Source organism: Trichosurus vulpecula, chromosome X (genome assembly GCF_011100635.1).
Source record: "Trichosurus vulpecula isolate mTriVul1 chromosome X, mTriVul1.pri, whole genome shotgun sequence".
NCBI lineage: Eukaryota > Metazoa > Chordata > Mammalia > Diprotodontia > Phalangeridae > Trichosurus > Trichosurus vulpecula.
Window position 1 is genome coordinate 54,243,071 of NC_050582.1, and position 22,868 is coordinate 54,265,938.

The window sequence follows — 22,868 nt, forward strand, 5'->3', positions numbered from 1 at the left end:
AACCCCTCCTGGCTATTCTGGACCCCTCCACCTCCCCTAGACTCCATCGTCAGCTATTTCAGTGCTGGAAAGGGCAGCGGCTTTGGAGCCAGAGGATCCGAGTGACCTTAGGCTAGGGACTTTCCCCTCTCTGGGCCTCCCTGTCTTTGCTTCTCCCCCCACCGTGTAACTGTGAGTGCCTCCTAAGGTTCTATTCTTGCCCTTTTCCAGTTCAGGTTTTTCCATGACTTCAGCTATTACCTATGTGAAGACGTTGCTCAGCTTTCTCCATCCCCAGTTTTTGCCCCTCAGTTGTGGACTTTTCTTCTATGTTCCACTGGTGTACAGGACACATTCCCTTGGAAATGCTGCTCTTACTTCAAGGCTTACAGTGTCCGAATCAGAGCTCATCATTTTCCTCCTCAAAATGCCTTCCCTCAGGTCCACCAATGTTCCTGCCATTCTTCTAGTCTCTCCAACTTGAAGCTTGGCCTTATCTTCGACTCTCCCCTCCTTCATCTTCTAAATCCAAGCTGCCACCAAATCCTACCATTTCTTCCTTCTCGGTAACTTGGGGTCAAATTTACCTACGTTCACATTCTGCTTTGACCACTTACTCCTTGGACAACCTTGGCAAGTCACTTCACCTCTCCAGGTCTCTGTTTCCCCCTCTGTAAAATAATGGGGTTGGACTAAATGATCTCTAAAGTCCCTTAGAACTCCCAGTCTATGATCCTGTGATTCTGTCTTGATCCCTGTGTGCCTAGAATAGTACAACAGCTGACTTTCTTGCGACCAGTCTCTTCTCTCTTCTAACCCACCAAATTCTCTTTTTCTTAGGCTAAATTTAAAATCACAGCACCTCAAAATACTGATGGCTAGAGGAGGCAGCCTTGAAGGGTCCTGAATGCCTGGGCAGAGTCAGCCTTGTTGTCTGTGTGTGTGAAAATACAACAAAACCCCATATGTGCAAGTAGGATTTTTTTCTTAGACAGAACCTGTGGTTCCATTGACGGAGAGAGCTCCCTGTAGCCCTGCAGATCAGAAACTGCTCTGCTACAGCTGCCTGAGGCACTAAAGAATGAAGCAACTGTACCCAGGGTGTCAAAGCCAATATGTGTCAGAGGTTAAGACTTGAACTCAGGTCTTCCTGCCTCTAAAGCTAGCTTTCTACCCACTAAGCCATGCTGCTTTTAATGGAACTGTTTACATAATGCTTTAGGACTTCATGAGAAGCAGCATAGCATAGCAGATTGTATACTGGACTTGGAGACAAGGAAGACCGGAATTCAAATCCTTCCTCTGACACTAGCTGCGTCATCATTGGCAAGTCATCTAGCATCTCTAACCTCAGTTTCCCCCTCTGTAAAATAAGAAAGTGGGTTGGATTCAATGGCCTCCAAGATCCCATCCAGCTCTAAATCTCTAAACTTATAACTTAAGTTTTTACTAGCTTCTTCTAAGTCCGCTATGCCTTGCATGGCCTGAGGGCATGCTCAGTGAAAAGTGGGCATGTTTTGTGTCCAGAACCAAGGCTGCAGTGAAGTTGCAGGATGCAACCCTGGCAAGACTGCCAGAAACACCTCGGATTCATTACCCACTTGATTTTGAATTAACTTTCGGTCCTCGCACATTCAGAAACCTTTTACTGTTGCCAAATTTTTCAAGACCCACAGTTTAAAGAAACACTGCCTATGGGATGGGATTTGCTTGTTTTCTGGTCATTTTCCTTCCAGATATAAGAAAACCATGGCAGGGAGAAGACCCCAGATTTATTCTTAAGGTAACACTGCAAGCAGGGTGACAAACCCCCATGGCTTGGATTTCCATGAAAGAAGGAGGGCTTCTGTGATGCATAGTTGTTTGTTTTCTGAAATCAAAACATTCCTCCTTAGATTTTGCTTAAGGTTATGGAGTTTACATTTTTGCCTCTGACTGCAGGTCAGTGGTGAAGTTGAGAGGAGGATTCAGGGTGCCACTGTCCTAGTCCATAGCTTATCCCTCATTTTTTGACATCTACACCTCGCTTAGTAAGGGGAAAAATAGTGAAAAAACCGATCTTGTCTTAGAACCAATTGTAGTTTGAATATGCTGCCTGTAAAACACAGCTCTTCTTTTCCCAGTGTTATCTACCGATCTAAGATTATAGGATCCTAGTTCTAGATCCCGAAGGGACCTCAGAGGCCATCGAGTCCAACCTCCTCGTTTTACAGAGGAGGAAACTGACTTTGCTGAGGCCACACAGATAGTAAGGGGAGGAGCTGAGATTGAAACCCTGTTTTTGTTACTTCACATCCAATACTCTTTCCACCACACCTACATTGGAGATAAATAGGGTAAACTTCCAAGGAAAGACCCCAGAGAAAGATACACAGGAAAACATTTTATTTACACATTCTAGAAAAGGTGAAATTCGATCTAAAACATGAATCTTTGAGACTTCTGCTAAATAGGAATGTTGGAAGTATCAGAACATTTTTTTAATTTTAGCAGAGGAAGAATATTTCTAAAGTAACTTGGATGTGGCTCAGATGAATTCTGAATAAATATAGAAATGATATCAATTATTTTCCCAATAGCTGACTTTTGAATGATCACAGCTACCTGTATTCAAGTCCAAATAAGGGCCTTGCTTTATTCATTTTACTGCATGGGACTCTGAAAAGGACTTTAGAGAAAATGAACTGGATTTATCCTCAAAGAATTTCAGAGAAATTCTAAAGAGAATCTTAAGTGGTCTTTTCACATGCAGAAAATCTAGTCTGTCACTAATTCTCTGCCTTCTGATGCCCAAATAAGGGCCTTGAAGGAAACAAAGAATGATCCTTCAGTCAGTGATATCAGTAGGCATCAACTAACATGACTGATGGTTTTGACAGATGGCCACAGACTGATCCTACCAAGTTAATAATGTTTCCCATAAATATCCCAATAATATCTATAGAAGAATTCTTCTAAGGTGATAAATGGTTCAAGCAGATACAGAAGAACTCCTTTTGTTTGGCTATACTTTTCATCACATAAATCTCACTATGAGTTATTATAAAAGTAACACATTTTATGTCAAGATCACCTTCTGAGGGATCTATTTTTATTTCTAATTTCTTGATAAAAAACTTTTCTCTAACTTGTACAATTAAAAGGAGACCTGAGTCATGAAATAATTGATTATTGATGAGATCGTCTGTTGATGACACTTATTTTGAAAATAGTTTCGGTAAAGAAGAGAAGTGCCTTCTCAGATGAATGGGAGCTGTATCTAGCCAAGGAGAGGTAGAGTTGGTGAACTTCAAAGCTCAGGTGACACTTTCTATGTGAAGCCTTTTCTGATATTGCCCCACCCCACCCCTGCCAAAATTACTTTGTATCAGTCATTTTGTATGTGTACATATATACATACTTTGTATGTATATAGTCATTTCTATGTATACACATTGTCTGTCCCAATAGAATATTGAGGACAAGGACTAATTTCAGTGTTATCCTTGTATCCCTAGCGCCTAGGATAGTGCCTGATATATAGTGGGTGCTTAATAAATGCATTTTGGATGACCATGAGCCATCCATTCTCTTTGTCCCAATATGTCCCAACTGAATCTAACCACTGAGCTCTTGCATGAGCCATATATTTGACTGTGGGGATGGGGTATGTTCGGGAAAGAAGGTTAAGTGGGTGTATGTATATTCACCAAAATACAGCAAAGACTTGGTCATTAATCACTCTATTTGCCCAGTTGTTTCTCCCATAGAGACTCAGTCACACCTTCAGTTAGCCACCTCTCGAAACCATTACCAAGATTAAATTTAGATGTGGACGACAGTGGAGAACTAGATCAGACAGATGTGAACAAGTGAATTATCCACTTCATTTTGAAGCACTGAACACCGTACCTTAGTCGATGCTCACTAAATATTTGTTGAGCAAATTACACTTTCCCTAGTTTGCACATAAACCAGTAAAGAAGTTTGGTGTTTTTTTTAATAGTGCAACACACAGGACATCATAGACTCATTGTGTATCAGAGACTAAAGTGGGACCTTTGAGATCAGTTTAAGTCTCCTCACTTTAGAGAGGAGGGAACTGAGGTCCAGAGAGGGGTAAGGGATTTCCTCAAGGAACCAGGCTGCTTCATTGTTTCCGTTTTATTAATGACGAAACTTGGGGCAAGAGAGGTTAAGGGCCTTGTTTAATGTCTACTCAAACTATGAGTAAATTGTTTTTTAATGATTTAATATGATTAATAACAATAATTTCTTGGTGCAGTGAAAAGGGCATGGGATTTGGAGTAGGAGGACCCTAGTTCCAATCTTGGCCTTCCTGCTCACTGTACAATATTAGACAAGTTACTTCCCCTCTGGGCCTCAGTTTCCTCATCTGTGAGATAAGGGGTTCAGATTTGGTGGCCTCCAAGGACCCTTTTAGCTCTAGATTTCTGCGTTTCCACAAGCAGTGGATTGAGGGCTCTCAAAGGCATGGTATTATGCAAAAAAGACTGGCAGACTTTGATGGAATTAGCAAGGGAGTTAAAAAAAAAGAATGACCACATGTACTTAAAATTAAACTGCAAAAATACCAGTCTTTTGATTTGTGACCAGGAGGGTGGGGAAGTTTAACATCATGTGACTATCTCATGCTCTTCTTGTGGAAAAGATGGAGAGACGGGAACAAAATGATAATACACTTACATCGGAAGTAAATGAATGGCCAGCTGGGAGTAGTCATCTTGAAAGGTGGGTCTCCAGCAGAGGTCCTCAGCACTAGATCTGGAGTCAAAGGACAAGACCAAAGAATCCTAGCTTTGCACCTCTTACTACATCTGTGACCTTGGGCATTACTCTTTCCTTCTCTCTCCAGGCCTCAGTTTCCACCTCTGTAAAAGGAGGGTATTGAACTTGATGACCTTCTAGATCTAATATTCTGTGATCTTTCCGTGTGTGTTCTCAATGAGCGGGCCCCATTAGAGACACGATTCAAGTCCATTCCCTAAATATCCAGTTTTTTCTGCATAAGGGATGACTATATTTTTTTTTCTTCCTCTTACAGGATCCAGCGGGGATATTTGAACTAGTGCAAGTGGTTGGAAATGGTACCTATGGACAAGTCTATAAGGTTTGCTATCTTTTCGTTCCTTTGACATTTACTAGTAAAATCCAACAATATTGCTACAGCCTGGCAATACCATCATGTAAAATTAGCCTTGCTAAATTTTGACTTGCTTTGTTTGGGAGCAGCATGGAGATCAATCTCCTTGGAAAGGAAGAGGGAGAAATACTTAATTAATTCTACACTCACTCTCTCTTCCCAAGCCTGCTTGACTCCCAATATGTTGTAGGCCAGTCTTTGTGGGATCTTCTGTGCACTGGCCACTGCCCCCCAAAACCAAACTGTATTAATTAAAGACAATGAGAATTATCAAGGACCTACACTATCAAGGGAAATGCCCGACAGTGCAAATGTACAAACCCATCCAAAATCCTTCTTACACAATGAGGATTGAATTGGAAAAAGAAACTTAAAGTAGAGGCTATATGAGGCCTCCTAAAAGGAGAGTAGGAATGGACACCTGTCACATGGGCACCTAGGAAGAGTGAAAGAGCAAAGGCCTACTCGGAAAAGGGGTGAAATAAGTCAGAGTGGATGAGAGGAGAAAAGTTTGGCTCTGCCTTCTACAGGGGAAGGGAGACAGAGCTGAGAGAATAGAGCCCCCAAGCTCCAGCCCTCTTGGCTGTAACATAGAGAAGAAAGGGAGAGCAAAGCTAAAAGGCTGCTATTCTCATGAGCAACCAGGAGGGGGCGAAAGAGAGCATGCGAGCTGATCCAACCTTCTGCTCTTTATCTTAATTGGAGGGAAAAGGAAAGAAAAAAAAAATACAACCACCACCCAAGGACAAGAGAGACCCCAGAAAACCTGTGTCTGAAAGCCCTGTCTACAGTAGGTAGGTCATATGATCCAGGTCTGCTCCTCAGCTCTTCCCCCAAAGCTAATGCAGTTTCTTATCTTCTACATTCTACACTTCTACATTCTACACTCTGAAGGTCAGTGGAGGTGGTTACCTTGGTTTTGGTTTGGGGAGGAGGGAAGTAACTATTAAGAAATAGAAAAAATGATAAACCTCCTCAATCCGGTCTGTAAGGTTCATGAGGAACCACAATTTTGAATCTGAGGCGGCTTACCTTATAATAGTAAGCGTTATCTCAATCCACGACCTATTGGGGTCCATGAGACCTATTTTAATGGCTACAGCTGAGTGAGGGAGGGGCAATGTTAATCTGCCCCCACTCCCATTCCAGATGACAAGAAGGTAACTTGGTGTCAGTTGTTAACTACGATATTGCCAAGGATAGCTGAGCAGGCAGGCCCGAAACACTTAATCTCTCTGAAGGAGGAATCAAAGCGAGCTTGCTCAGCAGAATCAGTAGTAGCTGGCAATGCTCGTCATTCCCAAAGGAGAGTCCTGGGGCGGCTTAAAGAAGAAACTATCACAGTCCGTTTTGAAAATGGAATGCAATCTTCTCTGTCCCAACCTTCCAAAACCCTGCTTCTTTTGTTCAGTGGGTTTCTATGTATTCTTCAATGACTCTTAAGTGAGAAGTCTTTTGTGTTGGGACCAGTGTTGGTTGGGACCAGTATGTGCTCAGGATATGTGGATATATATATAAATATATGTATGTATGTATATGTGTGTACATGCATATGTATATATATAAATATACACATATGTACGCATATACATACACACACATATATATAAAACTCTTTCCAAGCAGTTCTGACTATAACTTTTCCATTCAGTGAAAGTCCAGAATTATAGTCCCACCAGTCACATGACTACTTGGACACATCGTGACTGATCACTTTGTCCACAAATCAATATTTGTAATGTTTTGGGCCAGTTGGGCAACTGCCCAAAATTGTGCTGGAAGTAAAAAGAAATTGATTCAGAAGAAAGGCAAGTGTTATGCTATTAAGATAGTTCTGAAGAAAGGAGACATTCTTTACCCTGTATGTACTTCATAAAAATTAACTTATGTAGTTATGGATATATATGTATGTATATATACACATTTATATATAGATATATTTAATATATAATTTAATGTTGGATCCTATCCAGAGAGCCATACGAATCACAACGTCTTGATGTTGGAGGCAACCTTAGAAGTCATCTGTACTGCAGTAATTCTGGGGAGGAGAGTTGTAGCAATTGCTTGTGTTCGTGTATGTATGTGTGTATATACATATGTGTGTGTACATATACACACACATACACATGTACCTACTCACACACACATGTACCTACTCAAGTTCGGAGATATCATTGTCTCTGAAGTGTTCTGATGTAAGTTCATATTTCTGCCTCTTATTTCCTCTGGCTTCCTTTTAGACTCAGCACACATCTCATAATCTGTAGGAGTCCTTTGTCAGTCCCCACTCCCCCACATCCCAGCTGCAACTGCCATCCCCTCTATGAGTACCTGCCAATACTCTATTTTGTAAATGCTTAGTTATTTACATGTCTCCCCCATTAGGATGCAAGCTCCTTGAGCACGTTTTATCTTTGTATCCTCAGGGTTTAGCGTAGTACCTAAACATAGCAAATATTTAATAGATACCTGGCTGACTGAGAAAGGACAGAAAAGCTTGGCATAGTTGTAGACGCACCTTAGATTTTAGGAAAGCAGACTTCAGAGGGTTCCAAGGAAGTGCAGGTAAGGCTCCTTGGACTAAAAGAAGTCAAAAGTCAGCCTTGGAGGAATGGAAAATTCCCAAGCTTGAAATTACAAAGGTACAAAGAGAAACAGTTCTGATAAGAAGAAAGAGGAATTGTCTGAAGAGGTTGATGTGGATGCAGATGGAAGTTACCAGTCAGCTTGGATTAAAAAATGTGTGGAAAATGGAGGCAAAGACAGATGGGAAGGGAATAAGCATTTATATAGCACGTACTATGTGCCAGGCTCTGTGCTAAGCACTTTTCACAAGGAATATCTCATTTGAGCCTCATAACAACCGTGTAAGGTAGGTGCTACTATTATCCCCATTTCATAGTTGAAGAAATTAAGCCAAACAGAGGCTGGGACTTGCTCAGGGTCTCATACCTACTAAATGCTTGAGGCTGGATTTGAATTCAGGTCTTCCTGACTCAACCCAGTACCAAAAGAGTCCCAGTGCTGTTTCCATTGCCACCCAGCTGCTTCCATACAATACAACACAATATGGTGATATAGCCTTGTAAATAGTAACAAGAGTTCCAAAGGTCATAATGAGCTAAGACTGGTAAGGATGACCAAATACAGCAGAAAATGTGTTTTGAGGTTTTAGTTTTTTTGTTCTTGTTTTTTTAAAGTGGGTAGGGGGAGACAAGAAGATCAAAGAAGGCACAGGCCTGCTGCTCAGGGTGGCTGAGATGATGATAACTGATGACAGAGAGAAAGCAGAACTGCTTCCTTCTTGATTTGCTTCTGTTTTGTCTGGCAAGGAGAGTGACCTTTGAACTGGAAAGGATAGAGCAAAATGATGCCCATGATAAGTGAGGAGCTACCCTTGAAGGGTTCATGTCATTTGGCCCAGATGAGTTATGTTTTGGGGGTACTGAAAAAACTGGCAGATGCAAATGCTAAGCCACAGTCAGTGATCTTATAAAAACCATGGAAAATGGAAGAGACTCTGGAAGACTGGAGAAGTACAAAGGTCCTAACTTTGAAAAAAAGGGAATCGGATAAAACCCTGAAAGTATAAGCCAGTGAGCACAACTTTGATTCCTGGCAAAATTCTGAAAAGTATTATTAAAAGGAGGGTTAGTGAACATCCAGATAAGGAAGCAGCAATCACAAGACAGACTCTCAGCAGGGACAAACCAGAATACCCTTATTTCCTTTTTTGACAGGATCACTAAGCGTAGATTAAGGGAATGCTGCAGATCTAGTTTACCTAGATTTTAGCAAAGCAAATGATAAAATCTCTCCCATTCTTGTTGTGGAAAAGATGGAGAGATGTGGGCCAGTTGATAGTATAGTTAGGTAGATTTGGAACTGGCCAAATGGCTGGACCTAAAAAGCTGCCGTTAATGGTTCCATGCCATCTCAGAGGGAGAACTCCAATGGCATTTGAAAGCTGCTCTTGACATTGAAGGGGAAAAGACATAATTTGACACAAGTGTATGTTTGGGGTAAGAAGCATAGCTGGGGTGTGTGGAGGGGGAATTTGCCCATTAGGAGACCATCTTCTCTGACAAAGGGTTGTACCTCCCAAGATTATATCACACCTCAGAGAGGGGATATATTAGATGCCAAGGTGACTAGCACCCAGCGTAGTAGGGGGCCATAGAACCAGAGCTAGGAGAACATGGACTTAGGAGGCAAGGCTAATTATGATTCGTGACTTGAGACAGAGAGCAACTCCCACCATACAACATTGCTTCCATTTGACGTTATTTCCTTTGTGGAGTGATATTTCTAAGGGTGAGGCATGACAGAAAATAAGGAGGAGAAAGGAGTCAGATCTAAAAATTCAATAGCAAAGAAATGAGATGTAAGGGAGAACTGAGATGGAATGAAGGTATAAGTCATGGGGTGTGAGAAGGTTAATAAACTGGGAGGCCAGGCAGTATGAACATGCACATTGAAATCTAAGTGTTTTGGGTAAAGAAGAAGATGGTGAGCCAGGTACTTGAGTCCTTGAGAAAGATAGAAGGCAAACTAGGGAGGATAAAAGCAGAAAAGGAAAACTATAAATCAGCATTAATTAATTAACTAATTAATCTTGACATAAAAATATTCATTATATTAGGAAAGCAGCTACAGAATTATATTCAAAAGAGGTTTCACTATGACAAGGTTATAGTTATATCAAGAATTAAAGGATGCTTTTCCTTTAGAAAAACTATAAACACGGCAGGCTATGTTAATGAAGAAAATAATAAAAATCACATAATTATATCAATAGATACAAAAGAAGTCTTTGACAAAACAGAGCATTCATTCATGTTATAAATGCTAAAAGCGGAAGATTTAACAAACGTTTCCTTAATTTGACAAGTAATTACTATCTAAAACCAACAGTTAGCAATTATCTGTAATGGAATAAGAAATGCTAGAAGCCTTTTTAATATGAGCAAAAGTGAAGCAAGGATGTTCACTGATGACTATTATTCGATAATAGTTCTAGAAATGATAGTTATGACAAGGACAAGAAAAAGCAGTTAAGGGAATAAACATAGGTGATGTGGAGGTAAACTTATCTCTTTGTAGATTATCTGATTTACTTAGAGAATCCTCAAGTGTCGCCTAAAATAATTAGTAATTTAGGGAGGTAGTGGGATATAAAATAAAGCCCACAAGAATAATCAGTCTTTGTATATGTTACTAACAAAACTCCACAGGGGTAGATAGAAAAAGAAATTCCATTCAAAGTAACTACAAGATGTGTATGTATGTGTATATGTGCAAGAGAGAACTAAACATGGTTTTTACAAAAATATAGAGATTCAGTGTTCATGGCTGGATTGCATCTCTATAATAACATGATGATGCCATCTAAATTGATTTGTATATTTAGTGCTATATCCTTAAAACTACCAAGAAGTTACTTTATATCAATGGTTCTCAGACTTTTTTATCTTGACACCCTTTTAAGCACTTAAAAATTATGCCCATCTATGGGGCAGCTAGGTGGTGCAGTGAGTAGAGCACTGGCCCTGGAGTCAGGAGGACCTGAGTTCAAATCTGGTCTCAGACACTTGACACACTTACTAGCTGTGTGACCTTGGGCAAGTCACTTAATCCCGATTGCCCTGCCTTCCCCCCTGCAAAAAAAAATTACACTCTAAAGAGCTTTTGTTTGTGGAAATTACATCTATTGAAATTTATCACTTTAGAAATTTAAACCTCTCAGTATTATTATTATTATTATTGAAATGGTTTTGACCTTGGGGACCCTCTGAAAAGGTCTCAGAGATCCCCAAGGGTTCCTGGACCACATTTTGAGAACTAGTGTTTTGTAGAGCTAGACAATAATAGCAAAATTCATTTAGAGCAAAAAAAAATATCAAAAATCTCAAGGAAAATAATGGAAAAAGTAGGTGTGAAAGAGCATTAGCATTTTCTGATTTCAAATAACTATAAACTATTTATCACTGAGCATTTATAAAGGGCCTACTATGTACCAGGCTCTGTGCTAAGTTCTTGGATCACAGACAGAAGTGAAACAATCCTTGCCCTCAAAAAGCTTATAGTGTACCTTGGGGGGAGATGTGTATATAGGTATGTGATAGTTTTTGGAGGGGGGATGCTAGCAGCTGGAGGAATCAAGAAAGGCTTCATGTAGATACTGGAGAGGAAGGAGAGGGAATAAGCATTTACTTAGTGTCTACTACATGCCATTCAATAGGCTAAGTTTTCTTTTCTTTTTAAACAAATGTCATCTCATTTGGTTTTCACAACAACCCTAGGAGGTAGATGTTGTTATTATCTTCACTTTACAGATAGGGAAACTAAGACAAACAGAGGTTAAGTGGGTGCCCAGGGTCACATAGCTAGTGTCCGAGGCTGGATTTGAACTCAAGTCTTCCTGTCTTCAGGTCCAGTGTCCCATCCATTGCAGCATAGCTGCCTGCAGAAGATGGTGCTCGAGCTGTGCTTTGAAGGAAGCTATGGATTGTAAGAGGTAGAAATGGGGAGGGAGGGCATTCCAGGCATGGAAGAAAACCAGTGCAAAGGCACAGAGATGGGATATGGAGTTCCTCTCGATAAGCAAAATGACCACTTTGGCTTGACCATAGTGTATGTGAAGAGGAGTAATGTGTATTAAGTCTGGAAAGGTAAGTTGGGACCAGGTTCTGAGGGGCTTTAAATGCCTGCACTTGAGTCTGTACTTGATCATAGGAGCAACAAGACATTTATTAAGTATTAGAGTGATATCATCAGACTTGCACTTTAGGAAAAGCACTTTGGCTGCTGTGTGGAGAAGACACTGGGTGGGGAAGAAATACTTCAGTTCACTAATAAGAAGAGGAATGTGAGTTAAAACAATTTTGAGGTTTCTCCTTATACCCATGAGATTGGAAAATCGACCCAAGACAAAAATGGTAAGTATTGAAAGGCATGTGGGAAAACTGGCACACTACAGCACTTTTGGTGGCGCTATGAATTGGTCAATCCATTCTAGAAAACGCTTTGGAATTATACTAAAAAGTAACTAAACTGTACATATGCTTTGATCCAGTGATAGGATTACCAGGCGTGTATCCCCAAGGAGATCAAAGACAGAGGGAATGGCCCCATATATGCAGAAATATTTATGGTAACTTTTTTTTTGGTAATAGCACAGTACTGGAAGGAAATGCATGCTCATTAAGTGATCAAATTGTGATAATGAATGTAATTGAATATTGTTGTGCCAGAAGAAATGATAAATATGAAGAATTCGAGAAAACTTGGAAAGATATGTATGAACAGATACAGAACAAAATAAGCAGAACCAGAAGAGCAATTTACAACATACTTGGAATGGGGCATACATTTTCAAACATAGCCAGTGTCTTGATTTGTTTTGCTGAAAGGATGAAGGAAGAGTCACTGGGAAGAGATAGAAATACACACACACATAAAAGAAATATATATATTATATATATATATGTATATAGGTACACACATACATATATACACACATATAAAAGAAATATATATATACACACACATATATGTACACACACATACATATATATGCATATTTAAAACAGCAATAAACCTTTTTTAAAAAAAAAGGAGAAAGACCTGGGAGTCAGTAGATAACAGCAACCAGGATTTAGATAGGGTGATATCCTGGGTGAAGTGAATGGATGGAAAGAAGGAGAGGTTAAGTGACAATAGTACAGGAGGGTCTGAAAGTGGTAGTGAGGAGCAAGGAGTATGTGGTATGTAAATTTCTCCTTCTGATCCAGTGTATTGAGTAGCCAGTATGACCAAGGATACAGTGTCTTCTTGGGGAGCCAGGTTCCTATGATGGCTAAAAGATGGAAAGAACAGGAAGGATGAAGTCTTCAGGGAAGTTTGTTAAGAATAAAACAGATGTTCCAGAGGGCCCAATGGAAGGGCAGGGGGAAGCAGTACCAGGACTCAGGACACACTGAGATGAGATGAATTGGCAAGAAGCTGGGAAGTGATGACAGGGAAGGAGGCTCTCTCCCAAGCCAAAGGGGACTTGGAATCCCAATTGTATTAGTAAAGGAGTGTGTCTCCTAGGGTGGGAGCGGTTGCACAGTTGTTTAAATCTAGCTGAATTTCATCAAAGAGGATTTCCTCTTTTCCGTCTTTGCCCCCCTTCCTTTCTCTCCTTTTCCACCTGATGACACAGTATCTAGTCATAAGAGAAACTGGGGAAGCAGAAGCATGCTTGGAAAACTGGCCTCCCGAGTATGGATACTGGTTTTTTTGTCTTACAGAGGTTGGTTTGGAGCTCGGTGCTAATGAAACCAAGATCCTGGGTCCAGTTCCCAAATGGGTTCTGTTGCTCTGCATCCTTCTATGGCCACACACAGCACCAAAGCCATTGCCTGCACACATGTATGCTGTAAAATGTCAGGGGGCCCAGAAGGAAGTATGTAGAAGGCTCATATTTAATGAAAAATCAACTCAAGTATCAGTTTTGCTGGGGGTTGGTCCAGAGAATGGCCCTCGTTTATGGAGGAGATAAGAACAAGAATCTTTATGCTGCTTATGGTTGTTTTATTTTTTTTCAAGTCCGGATGGGAAGGAGACCTGAAGCTTGTTGAGACCAGAGCAGTCACTGTCCCTTTTTCTGGAGGTCTTCAGGCAGGGGCTAGCTGACCTCTAGCTGGGTCTGTGGTCGAGAGGGTTCTTTTTCAGACATGGCTTGGACTTAGCTGAAACCTTCCAACTCTGAGATTCTGTGAGTGTGGCTTCATGACAGCCTGCCACTCACGGCATGACCCCATCTGTTGGAAATGCTTCAGCGAGCACAACAGTTTGTTTTCAAAACACTGCTAAATGCATTGTTGCTTAATTTAATTTTGGAATCACTGCTTACCACATTTCTTTCATTTGCAAACCACAGGGGGTTAGGGCAGGGTTGAGATTCTTGGTTGACACCCATGGGGAGGGAAGGGGAATGGAGAGGGAACAGATACAAGTTGTACCCCTACTTATATGCCCTAAAATGGTGGGAGCAGGACGCAAGGAAAGGGGTCTTTGGAAAATGTCAGAGGAGGGAGCAGCTGGCCTTAGCAGCTGAATCTATGTAGGGGCTGGAAAAGAGAGAGTCCTTGGTCTCAGACTTGGAGGAAAGGCAAAGTGGGATTATAATCAGTGGTCATGGAAAAATTGGACAGTGTGCAGGGCTTAAGAGATAAACAATTCTGCTTTCATTACATTGAGGTTGAGCTGGTAGGATAATTATACTATGGACAGAAAACAATCTGGAACTGGAGAGGAATAGAGAGGAGAGATTTGGGAACTTCACAGATAATAAAAGATGTCTTTATGAGGCAGTGTGGGCTAGTGATAGAGCATTGGACTGGGAGCCAGGAACAGAAATACTAGCTGTGTGAGCCTGGATAAATCACCTTGCCTCTCCGAACCTGTTTCTTCCTCTGTAAAAAGAAGGGCTTGAATTAGCTAGCCTTTGCAGTCTCTTCCAGCTCTAAATCTATGATTCCTTTTTTTCTAACTAATTAAGGTTTCAGCAGCTTCTGCTAATGTCACTGATAGACCCCAGGGGTAAGTTTTTTTCCCTTTAGTGAAAAAGAGGACTGGTACTGAGCATTTACTTGGAAGAAAGCATAAATCACTTTGGGCTAAAGGAAAGGTGTTTGTGGAAAGCCCCTGTGTTGTCCAGTGGGGAAAATGAGGGATTAACAGCCCCGGGCAGGTGGGAGATCAGTTTGAGGGTGGGGGATATGACAGGCTGTAGAGAAATACCAAAGCTAAGACAGCAGACAGGAACCAAAGCCAAGTCATGGGCTGGGTTAATGCAAGAGGCTGCCAAGAGGCAGCCGAAACAGGCGACAGAAGAACCAGCCTGGAAAGGCAGAAGTTCAGGGAACCCATGAAGCTCCAAGCAGTACTAAATGAGGATCCACTGTCCATAGCTTCCTTTTGACTGGCCGTGCTGGTCACTGCTGCCTGTGCATCTTAAAGTAGGCCCCACTCCATTCAGACCCAGGCAGACACCAGGCCTGAGGAATGTGATAGGAAAGGCTCGGGTCCATGAAGGAACTGACATGTTTAAACCTTGGTTGGCTCATATCCTCCTCAAAGGAAATAGAACACCTCTGAGACTCTGAGTCCTCATCTGGTTTTCCTCCATTCTGGTAGGACATGGTTTATCCAATGCCGTAGAAAATTGAAGGAAAGGAGGCCATGCTGAGGTCAACTAGGAAAGAGAGGAGGGAAAAGTAGAAGGCAAACCTGGGATTCATGCTCTCACCCAAGATTTCAGAATCAAGCAAGCAAGCATTTCTTAAGCACCTGTTAGGTGCTAGGCACTGTCTTAGGTGCTGAGGATAGAGACAAACATGAAACAATCAGTCCTTGCCTTCACGTATATTTTCCTAATTAGAGCTCCGACATTCTGCTATCTAACCATAATTTCCTATAGTTCCATCTCTTCCTGTGCCTCACCCCTCCTAAAAGTATTCTTTGCCCTCATCAAGATCTCCAATCCATCCATCCATCAGTGTTTTTTCAAGCCATTACCTGTCCCCCGACTTCACTTTCCTCTCTCTAATCTCAAACCATAGTTAGCCACTTCACCTTTACACTGTCCTCTGCTCCCAAATTCCTTGCCCCCTTATCGTATCCCAGCTCTTCAATGGGCAACCTTCAGCCCTAGCTGGCTCCTGCCTTCCCCTTTGCCAAACTGGAGGAAGTCTCACAATTGCACTGACTAGATACATTAGTTTCATGTTATCCAGCCTCACCCGGGCTCTCACTGAAGGAAGGCAATCTTTTTATTCCTCCCTGTTTGATTCCCTATCTCACTCCCCGTAGAAGCTATTCCAGACTTTCTCTTCCCTCTTCCAGCCTCCTACACTTCCTCTCTCCCTTCTCAGCCGAGGAACTTGACTCTTACTTTAATGAGACAATTGAGGCTGCTTGATGTGAGTTCTCTCTTCTCTATTTCTCTTCCTCTCAACACTCAGATATCCTCTCCACTCTCTTCTCCTTTCCCTTAGTTTCCTACAGAGAGGTGCCAAGGCCAACCCTTCTCCCTGTGCACTTGATCCCATCCACTCTTGTCTTCTCTAGCAGATTGCATCCTCAATCATACTCTCTTCTCTCTAATCTTCATCCTTTCTCTTCTGGTTGCTTCCCTTCTGCCTTCAAACAACCCGAATCTCTTCTACCCTTGAAAAAAAAACCTTCATTAGACCTTACCATTCCCTCAAGGTATCATCCTATATATCTCCCCCCTTTCTCAGCTAAATTCCTTGAAAAAGCTATATATACTTGCTGCTTTCTCCTCCTCTCACTCCTCAATCCTTTGCAGTTTGGCTTCTGACCTCATCACTCTGCTGCTCTCTCCCAAATTACCAGCTATCTCATAATTGCCAGGTCTGATGGTCTGTCCTCATCCTTCTTGGCCTATCTGATTTATTTGATATTGTTGACCACCAACTCTTGGATACTCTTTCCTTTCTGGGTTTTCATGAGCCTACTCCCTCCTAGTTCTCTTCCTACATGCCTGGCTGTTTCTTCTTAGTCTCCTTTACTGAATTATCCCTATAACACCTTCTACCTATGGATGTTCCCCAAGGCTCTATCCTAGGCCTTCTCTTCTCCTTCCGTATTCATTCTCTTGGTGACTTTATCAGTTTAATTGACATTTCTATGCAGATGATTCCATGGGTTGCATCTCCAGCCCTAGGTCTCTCCCCTGACCTTCAGCCCCACATCACCAATTATCTATTAGATATTCCAAACTGGATTTCCTGGAGACATCTTCAAACTCAACATGGCCAAAACCGAACTCATTATCTTTCCCCAAAAACCCTCCCCTCTTCTAAACATCCCTATTTCTGTCAACCTTCCAGTCTCCTGGATTGGTAGCCTTGGCATTATCCTGTACTTTTCACCCTCCTTCACTCCATATATATAATCAGTTGCCAAATTTTGCTGTTTCTACCTCTGCAACATCTCTCTCATCTCACCCTCTCTCTCAACTCACATGACTACCACATTAGTTTGGGCTCTCCTCACCTCTCTCCTAACCTATTGAAACAGCCTCCCAACTGGTCTCCATGCTCAAGACCCTCCCCTCTCCAGTCCCTCCTCCACTTTACTGACAAATGAATTTTTCTTAAGCCCGTGTGATTCCCCTACTCAATTGACTCCATTGGCCTCCTTTTGCTTCTAGGATGAAATAGAGCTCTTTTATTGAGCTCTTCACATCCTGACCCCAACAAATCTTTTCCAGCCTCATTGGATGACACTCCCCCTCCTGAACCTTGTGATCCAGGCTAACTGGCCTTCTTTCTGTTCCTCACACATGACCCTCCATCCCCATATCTGTGGTGTTCTACTGGTTGTGCCCCATGCCTGGAATGCACTTCCTCCTTGCCTCACAGAGTCCTTCTTTTCCTTGAAGAAAAAGCTTTGGTAACACCTTCTGTATGAAGCCTTGTTTGATGCCCCAACCGCTTGTGCCCTCCCTCCCAGACTACCTTGCATTTGACCACTGTGTAAATATTCCTGCTATATTTATGCTCCATATACTCAGATATGTACTTGTATACCCAGTGCCTAGCACAGAGTAGGCACTTAATAAATGTTTGCTGATTGATTATAGTAAATATAAAATATACACAGAGTAAAAAGCAGGTCCTTCAGGGAAGGAGGCACTGGCAGCTCAAGGCAGAGAATGGGGAGGGTGCAGGATTAGGAAAGGCCTCACGTAGAAAGTGGCATATGAGCTGAGCTTCAGAAGAAACTAGAGATTCCAAGAGGTAGACTTGCAGTAGATGACATTCCAGGTGTGAGAGCCAGCCTGTGCAGTTGTATGGCAACAGGACATGGGATTCCAGGGATGAGGAAACAGGCCTGACTGTGTGGTGCATGAAGAGCAATCATGTCTAATCAGTCTATAAAGGTAGATAGTAGCCAGCCTGAGGACTTTTGATTCCAAACAGTAGAGTTTATACTAAGATCCTAAAGGTACCAGGGAGTCACTAGAATTTCTTGAGCAGGGAAAGACAGGGTCGAACTCACACTTTAGGAAAAGAAGTGTCTCACTTAATGTGTTTGTGGAATCCTCTTGCTCTGATTTGTTGACGTTTAATGGCTATTTTGGGGGAACTATTTATTGTTTACTATTTGATATGAATCAGTGATTTTAAAAGTCAGCATCTCATATCTATAGATATTCAGCCCAGTTGTGGCTCTAAAATGTGCCAGGTTTTTCTAGGAAAGATTGCGTCTCACTCAACGACTTAGAAAAAAATAGAACTCATTTTAAATATTTGGCTAAAAATGTATGTTTCCCAATAGAAACCAAGATCAGTACATTTATAATGGGTACCCCACTCAGTTTGGACTTCCCATTGCTGTTTGAGTTCAGCTCAGGGATACTATTCTTCTTGAACCCCTAGTTGGTGCATTCTTTACCAATCACCTAGGCAGGAATCATAAATCAGATGATAAAATATTTCATTGGAACAAGATTGCAAAGTAAATAGCAAGAAGAAAATAAGCAATAAAATCCTTCTCAGCCTCCCATACACGAATGAATGGGTACAATCTCCCACAGACTTGTTCACTTGTGAGGAAGAGGATAATTCCCTGGAAAATTACCACTTGGATGTGGGGAAGGCTTTTGGCCTTGGTGCAGTCTATCTTGCATGGAAACAGGAAAACTCCTCCTGCCAGAATCCACATGGCTCAGCTTCTCTCAGATCCTGGGCCTCTCCAAGACTCTTGGCCTCTCTCAGACCTTGCGCCTCTTTCATACCCTGGGCTGCTCTCTTCTAGACCCTTGGCCTGTGTCAGACCCTCAGCCTCTCTCAGCTCCTTGGCCCATAGAATGCCGACATTTCTGCTTTCTTGCCTCCACCCTGTTCCTGCTGCCTAGCGAAAGTGTTATTACTCTTTCAGATGGAGACTTTCCTGGGCCACTATCATTTGGCTAGTCAACACATCTTCAGCTCTGTTGTTATAAAACCACACAATCTCCTCCCTGTTGGTGCACAAGAAGGCCACCCAAGCAGTCATGAGCCTTTGCTGACTTGTCCTTCCCAATGAAAGGCTCCCAGCTGTTAGTCCTAGTTGGGTTGGGGTGAACTCATTCCTTTCACCTCTTTGCCTGCCTCAAGATCTAGGCAGGGTGCCCCAATGTGGTCAGCACCTCCTGCTGAAGCTTTCATTTGTCCTTCCCACTCTTGTCATGCCCCTAGTAATTGGGACCAAGCCATGTAAATGGCCTTGATGTTCTGATAAGCCACCAGAAAGTACTAGAAACCCTGGAAAAGGTCCCGTGACATTTTTTATAACACAGTAGACAATGTCAGTTGCTGGGGTTGCAAGCTGGGGGGAATATAAAATATGGATGAAATAAACATAGAAAGGTCTAGAAGAAAAGAATGATATTTTACTATAGTTATACAAAGTAGTCAAAATTATTTTGAGCATATATACATTAGCATTTAACTGTATTTTATGTTGGCCTTAGGACTATTAATAAAGCAAAAATTTTAAGTCTTTAAAAAAGAGTTATACCTTCCCTTCTGTCATTGCTGGCCTTGGGGTGGTATGACTTGTAGCAGAATGAATGGACCAAAGAATTCCGTGACTCCTCTAGCAAAACTCCAGATTATTTTCCAGAATGGTTAAACCAATATACAGCTTCACCAGCAATTTTAGTGTGCTAATTTCCCTCCTCAGCCCTTCCAACAATGACTGTTCCCATCATTTATCACCATGTATAACAAAATATTCCTAGCTGTCCTCTTTGTGGTGGCAAGAAACTGGAAACAAAGTTGGTGCCTATCAGTTAAGCAGATTGTGGTTTATCCATGTAATGCATTATTATCGCACCGCAAGAAATAACAAATGTGAAGATTTCAGGGAATAGCGAAGATTGATATGAACGGATACTGAGTAAAGAGAGTAGAACTGAGAGAATAATATGCCCAATGTCACTACAGCAGTGTTAGGGAAAAGCCTCCAGACCCGTGGAGTTCAGATCAATTGCAGCGATAAATCTTGGTCCTGGAGAAAAGAGGAAGAAACAGACTTTCAGAAATGGTGGAGAATTAGGAGTGACTTCTGTTGTCTGTGCTTTCAGCTAGCATTGCTTTGGTGATTGGGTTTTGCTCAGTTTTTTCATCGGTACAAGGGAGGGCTCTTTTGGGAGGGGAGGGGAGATATATACTGGGGAATGATACTGGTGTTAAAAAATTACCTAAATAAAAGTGATTAATTAGAAAAAAAGAAAAAAAGTGGGAAGTAATAATAACAACAGGAATGTGATCCTTTTCATTTCAAGAAAAGAATGAAAAAGCAATTATGAAGTGCTTACTGTGTACCAAGCACAGTGCTAAGTACTGGATGATAATTTTACTGTGTGTGTGCAAGGGGCAGGAGTTAGGGGCAGAGTTTCACTACATAGAAGGTGATCGAATTATGATCGGTGAGAGGCCGAGACACCTCCAGGTTGTATGTTACTACTAAAAACTGTCCAGGGAAACCATTGCACACTGGGAAACAAAAGGGCAGGCATGCCAGTTAGGAGAGTCCACTTGAGGCACGAAGGGTTGTTTTATAAAGCATTTTCCTCCCAGCAACTCTTGGGATAAGCCCATTGGATTGTAAGTCTAGGAGCCAACTGTTCAAAGCCTTTACTTTGTATATCTTGACTTCATGTTGGTTATCTCAGGTGCTGATGGTGGGTAACACCTAAAAACTGAATGGAACAAGTGAATTTGCTGTGGCACTACCTGGGGTGCCAAGGGGGAAGTGGAAAAGCTTACAGGTTTCTGTTGCTAGTGCTCTATGGGCTGCTGCCTCAAACGCACTGCTTTCCTAAAAGGCTTCTCAGTGAAAGCCAACACAAATAGCTGGTTGTGGGATGTGCAGCCATCTTTTTCCTTAGTTACCAGCACTCTGGTAGTTCTTCCATTAGCAAAGTTTGGAGAGCGAGAAAAGTCAGGGGAATTGTTTGCTTGCCATTTCTGTTGCAGAAATAAGGAAGTGGGTTGGTTAGTCCATGGATGGCCCTTTTAGACAAGTCACAACAGTGTGGTTGGTACTAATGGCACAAATCCTGAATTCAGTCTGGAGATCTTTGAATCCTGGCTCCGGCACTTAACTATGTGTGATCAGGAATAAGTCACTGGATTTCTTTAATCTTGGTTTATATGTAAAATAGGGATGATCAATTCACTAGCATTTATTAAGAGGGAAGGACTGGGAAGACAAAGACAAAAGTGAAACCATCCCTGTTCTCAAAGAGCTTCCATTGGATAACTAATAATTCTTGCCCTGTCTCCTTCACGTGATTATTGTGCAGAAAGCACCTTGAGTGGAAAGGGCCCTGCCCCTGGAATCAGAGCACCTGGGTTCGAATCCTGCCTCTGATGGCAATTTACCTGTGTGATCTAGGACAAGTCATTTCTTCTCTCTGGGCCTTGAGTCCCCCATCAATAAAATGAGGGGGTCAGATTGGTTAGCCTCCCGCCATCCTTCCTTCCCGCTCTAGCTCCACAATCCTATGAATATGTAAATTGTAAAGCATTTTATAAATGTGAGCTGTTATTCCTAAGTTTAGGAAAAGGCAACAGGATTATTTCAGGCCCTCTTGGGGCAAAAGAATCTTGCCATGCTCCAAGCATTGCTGCTACCATTTTCTACATAAATCATTACCTTCACACAGGAAAAACACCACCATTATAAAGTCAAGCCCATGAATCCTCTACATTCCTTGCCTCTGAGAGAAAAATCAAAATTAAGTGTAAAAATATGATGTGTACAAGCCAAGGGGAGGGGACAAGATGGAGACTGTTTGCTCAGGGACAGTGAAGCCAGTGTCTTGAAATACCAAGTGGTCCAGCGACCTGGGAGATCTCAGTCTAACGACAAAGAAGCTTTCCTTTTAGCTATATAGGTCAAGCAAAATCTCTGTACAGAATCGCTGTGTACCTAGAAATCTGTTTGCAAAGTGAATTTAAGAAACACAATATCTTATTTTAAATGGATGAAGAGAGCTTGCTATTTGAAGGAACTGTGTGGTTCATAATCAATCCATCTTTTCTCCAGTTTTAATGGAGTTGTTCCAATGGAGACCATGATCAATTAGATGAGCCCCCCAGTCAAGCTGTTGCTCTTACAGACAGAATGGGGACCTTCATCAACAGGTCCCCCCTTTGCCAGTGTGTAGGTAGGCAGTACCCTGACATCTTGCTCAGCAGACACAGAAAATTCCTCTTGTTCTAAGTGACTGAACCCTAGGGGGACAGACTCTTGTTGGAAAAGCCACTCTTTCCCTGTGGTCTCTAAAAGTAAGCTGTGAAAGGGCCTAGCCATTTATTTTCTCATACTTTCTTTCCTATGGACTTCTAGACTAGATACAGCAAAAGGGGGTGGTGGAAATCGCTCCCCACTCCCACCCCAGGAATGATAAATGGTAACTTACAAGAGAACCACATATGAAGGGCTCCTTGACCTCCAATTCCTGGCCACCTTCTTCTGGCTTTTGTATTGCCTTTTCTAAGCATAGGTCAGAGACTAGAGATCCTGAGGATGGACTTTGTAAGCCTTGGGAAGTTACAGGGTGGGTAGAGGGCTAGACTCCAAATCAGGCAGATCTAAGTAAGAATCCTGCTTAGATACACTTAGCTGTGTGACCTTGGGCAAGTCACTTAATCTCAATTGCCCTGCCTTC

General features: G+C 42.0%; 1 protein-coding gene across 1 annotated transcript in view; it reads left to right on the forward strand.

Moving 5' to 3' along the window:
• Positions 1 to 2,666: 2,666 nt before the first annotated feature.
• Positions 2,667 to 22,868, forward strand: part of NRK (Nik related kinase) — a gene marked incomplete at its 5' end in the record, with an annotated part of 215,747 nt that continues 195,545 nt past the window's right edge. The window contains 2 exons of the mRNA XM_036739833.1: positions 2,667 to 2,682; positions 5,022 to 5,089. Of these exons, the coding sequence (XP_036595728.1) occupies positions 2,667 to 2,682; positions 5,022 to 5,089 (84 nt within the window). The remainder of the gene's footprint in view (positions 2,683 to 5,021; positions 5,090 to 22,868) is intronic.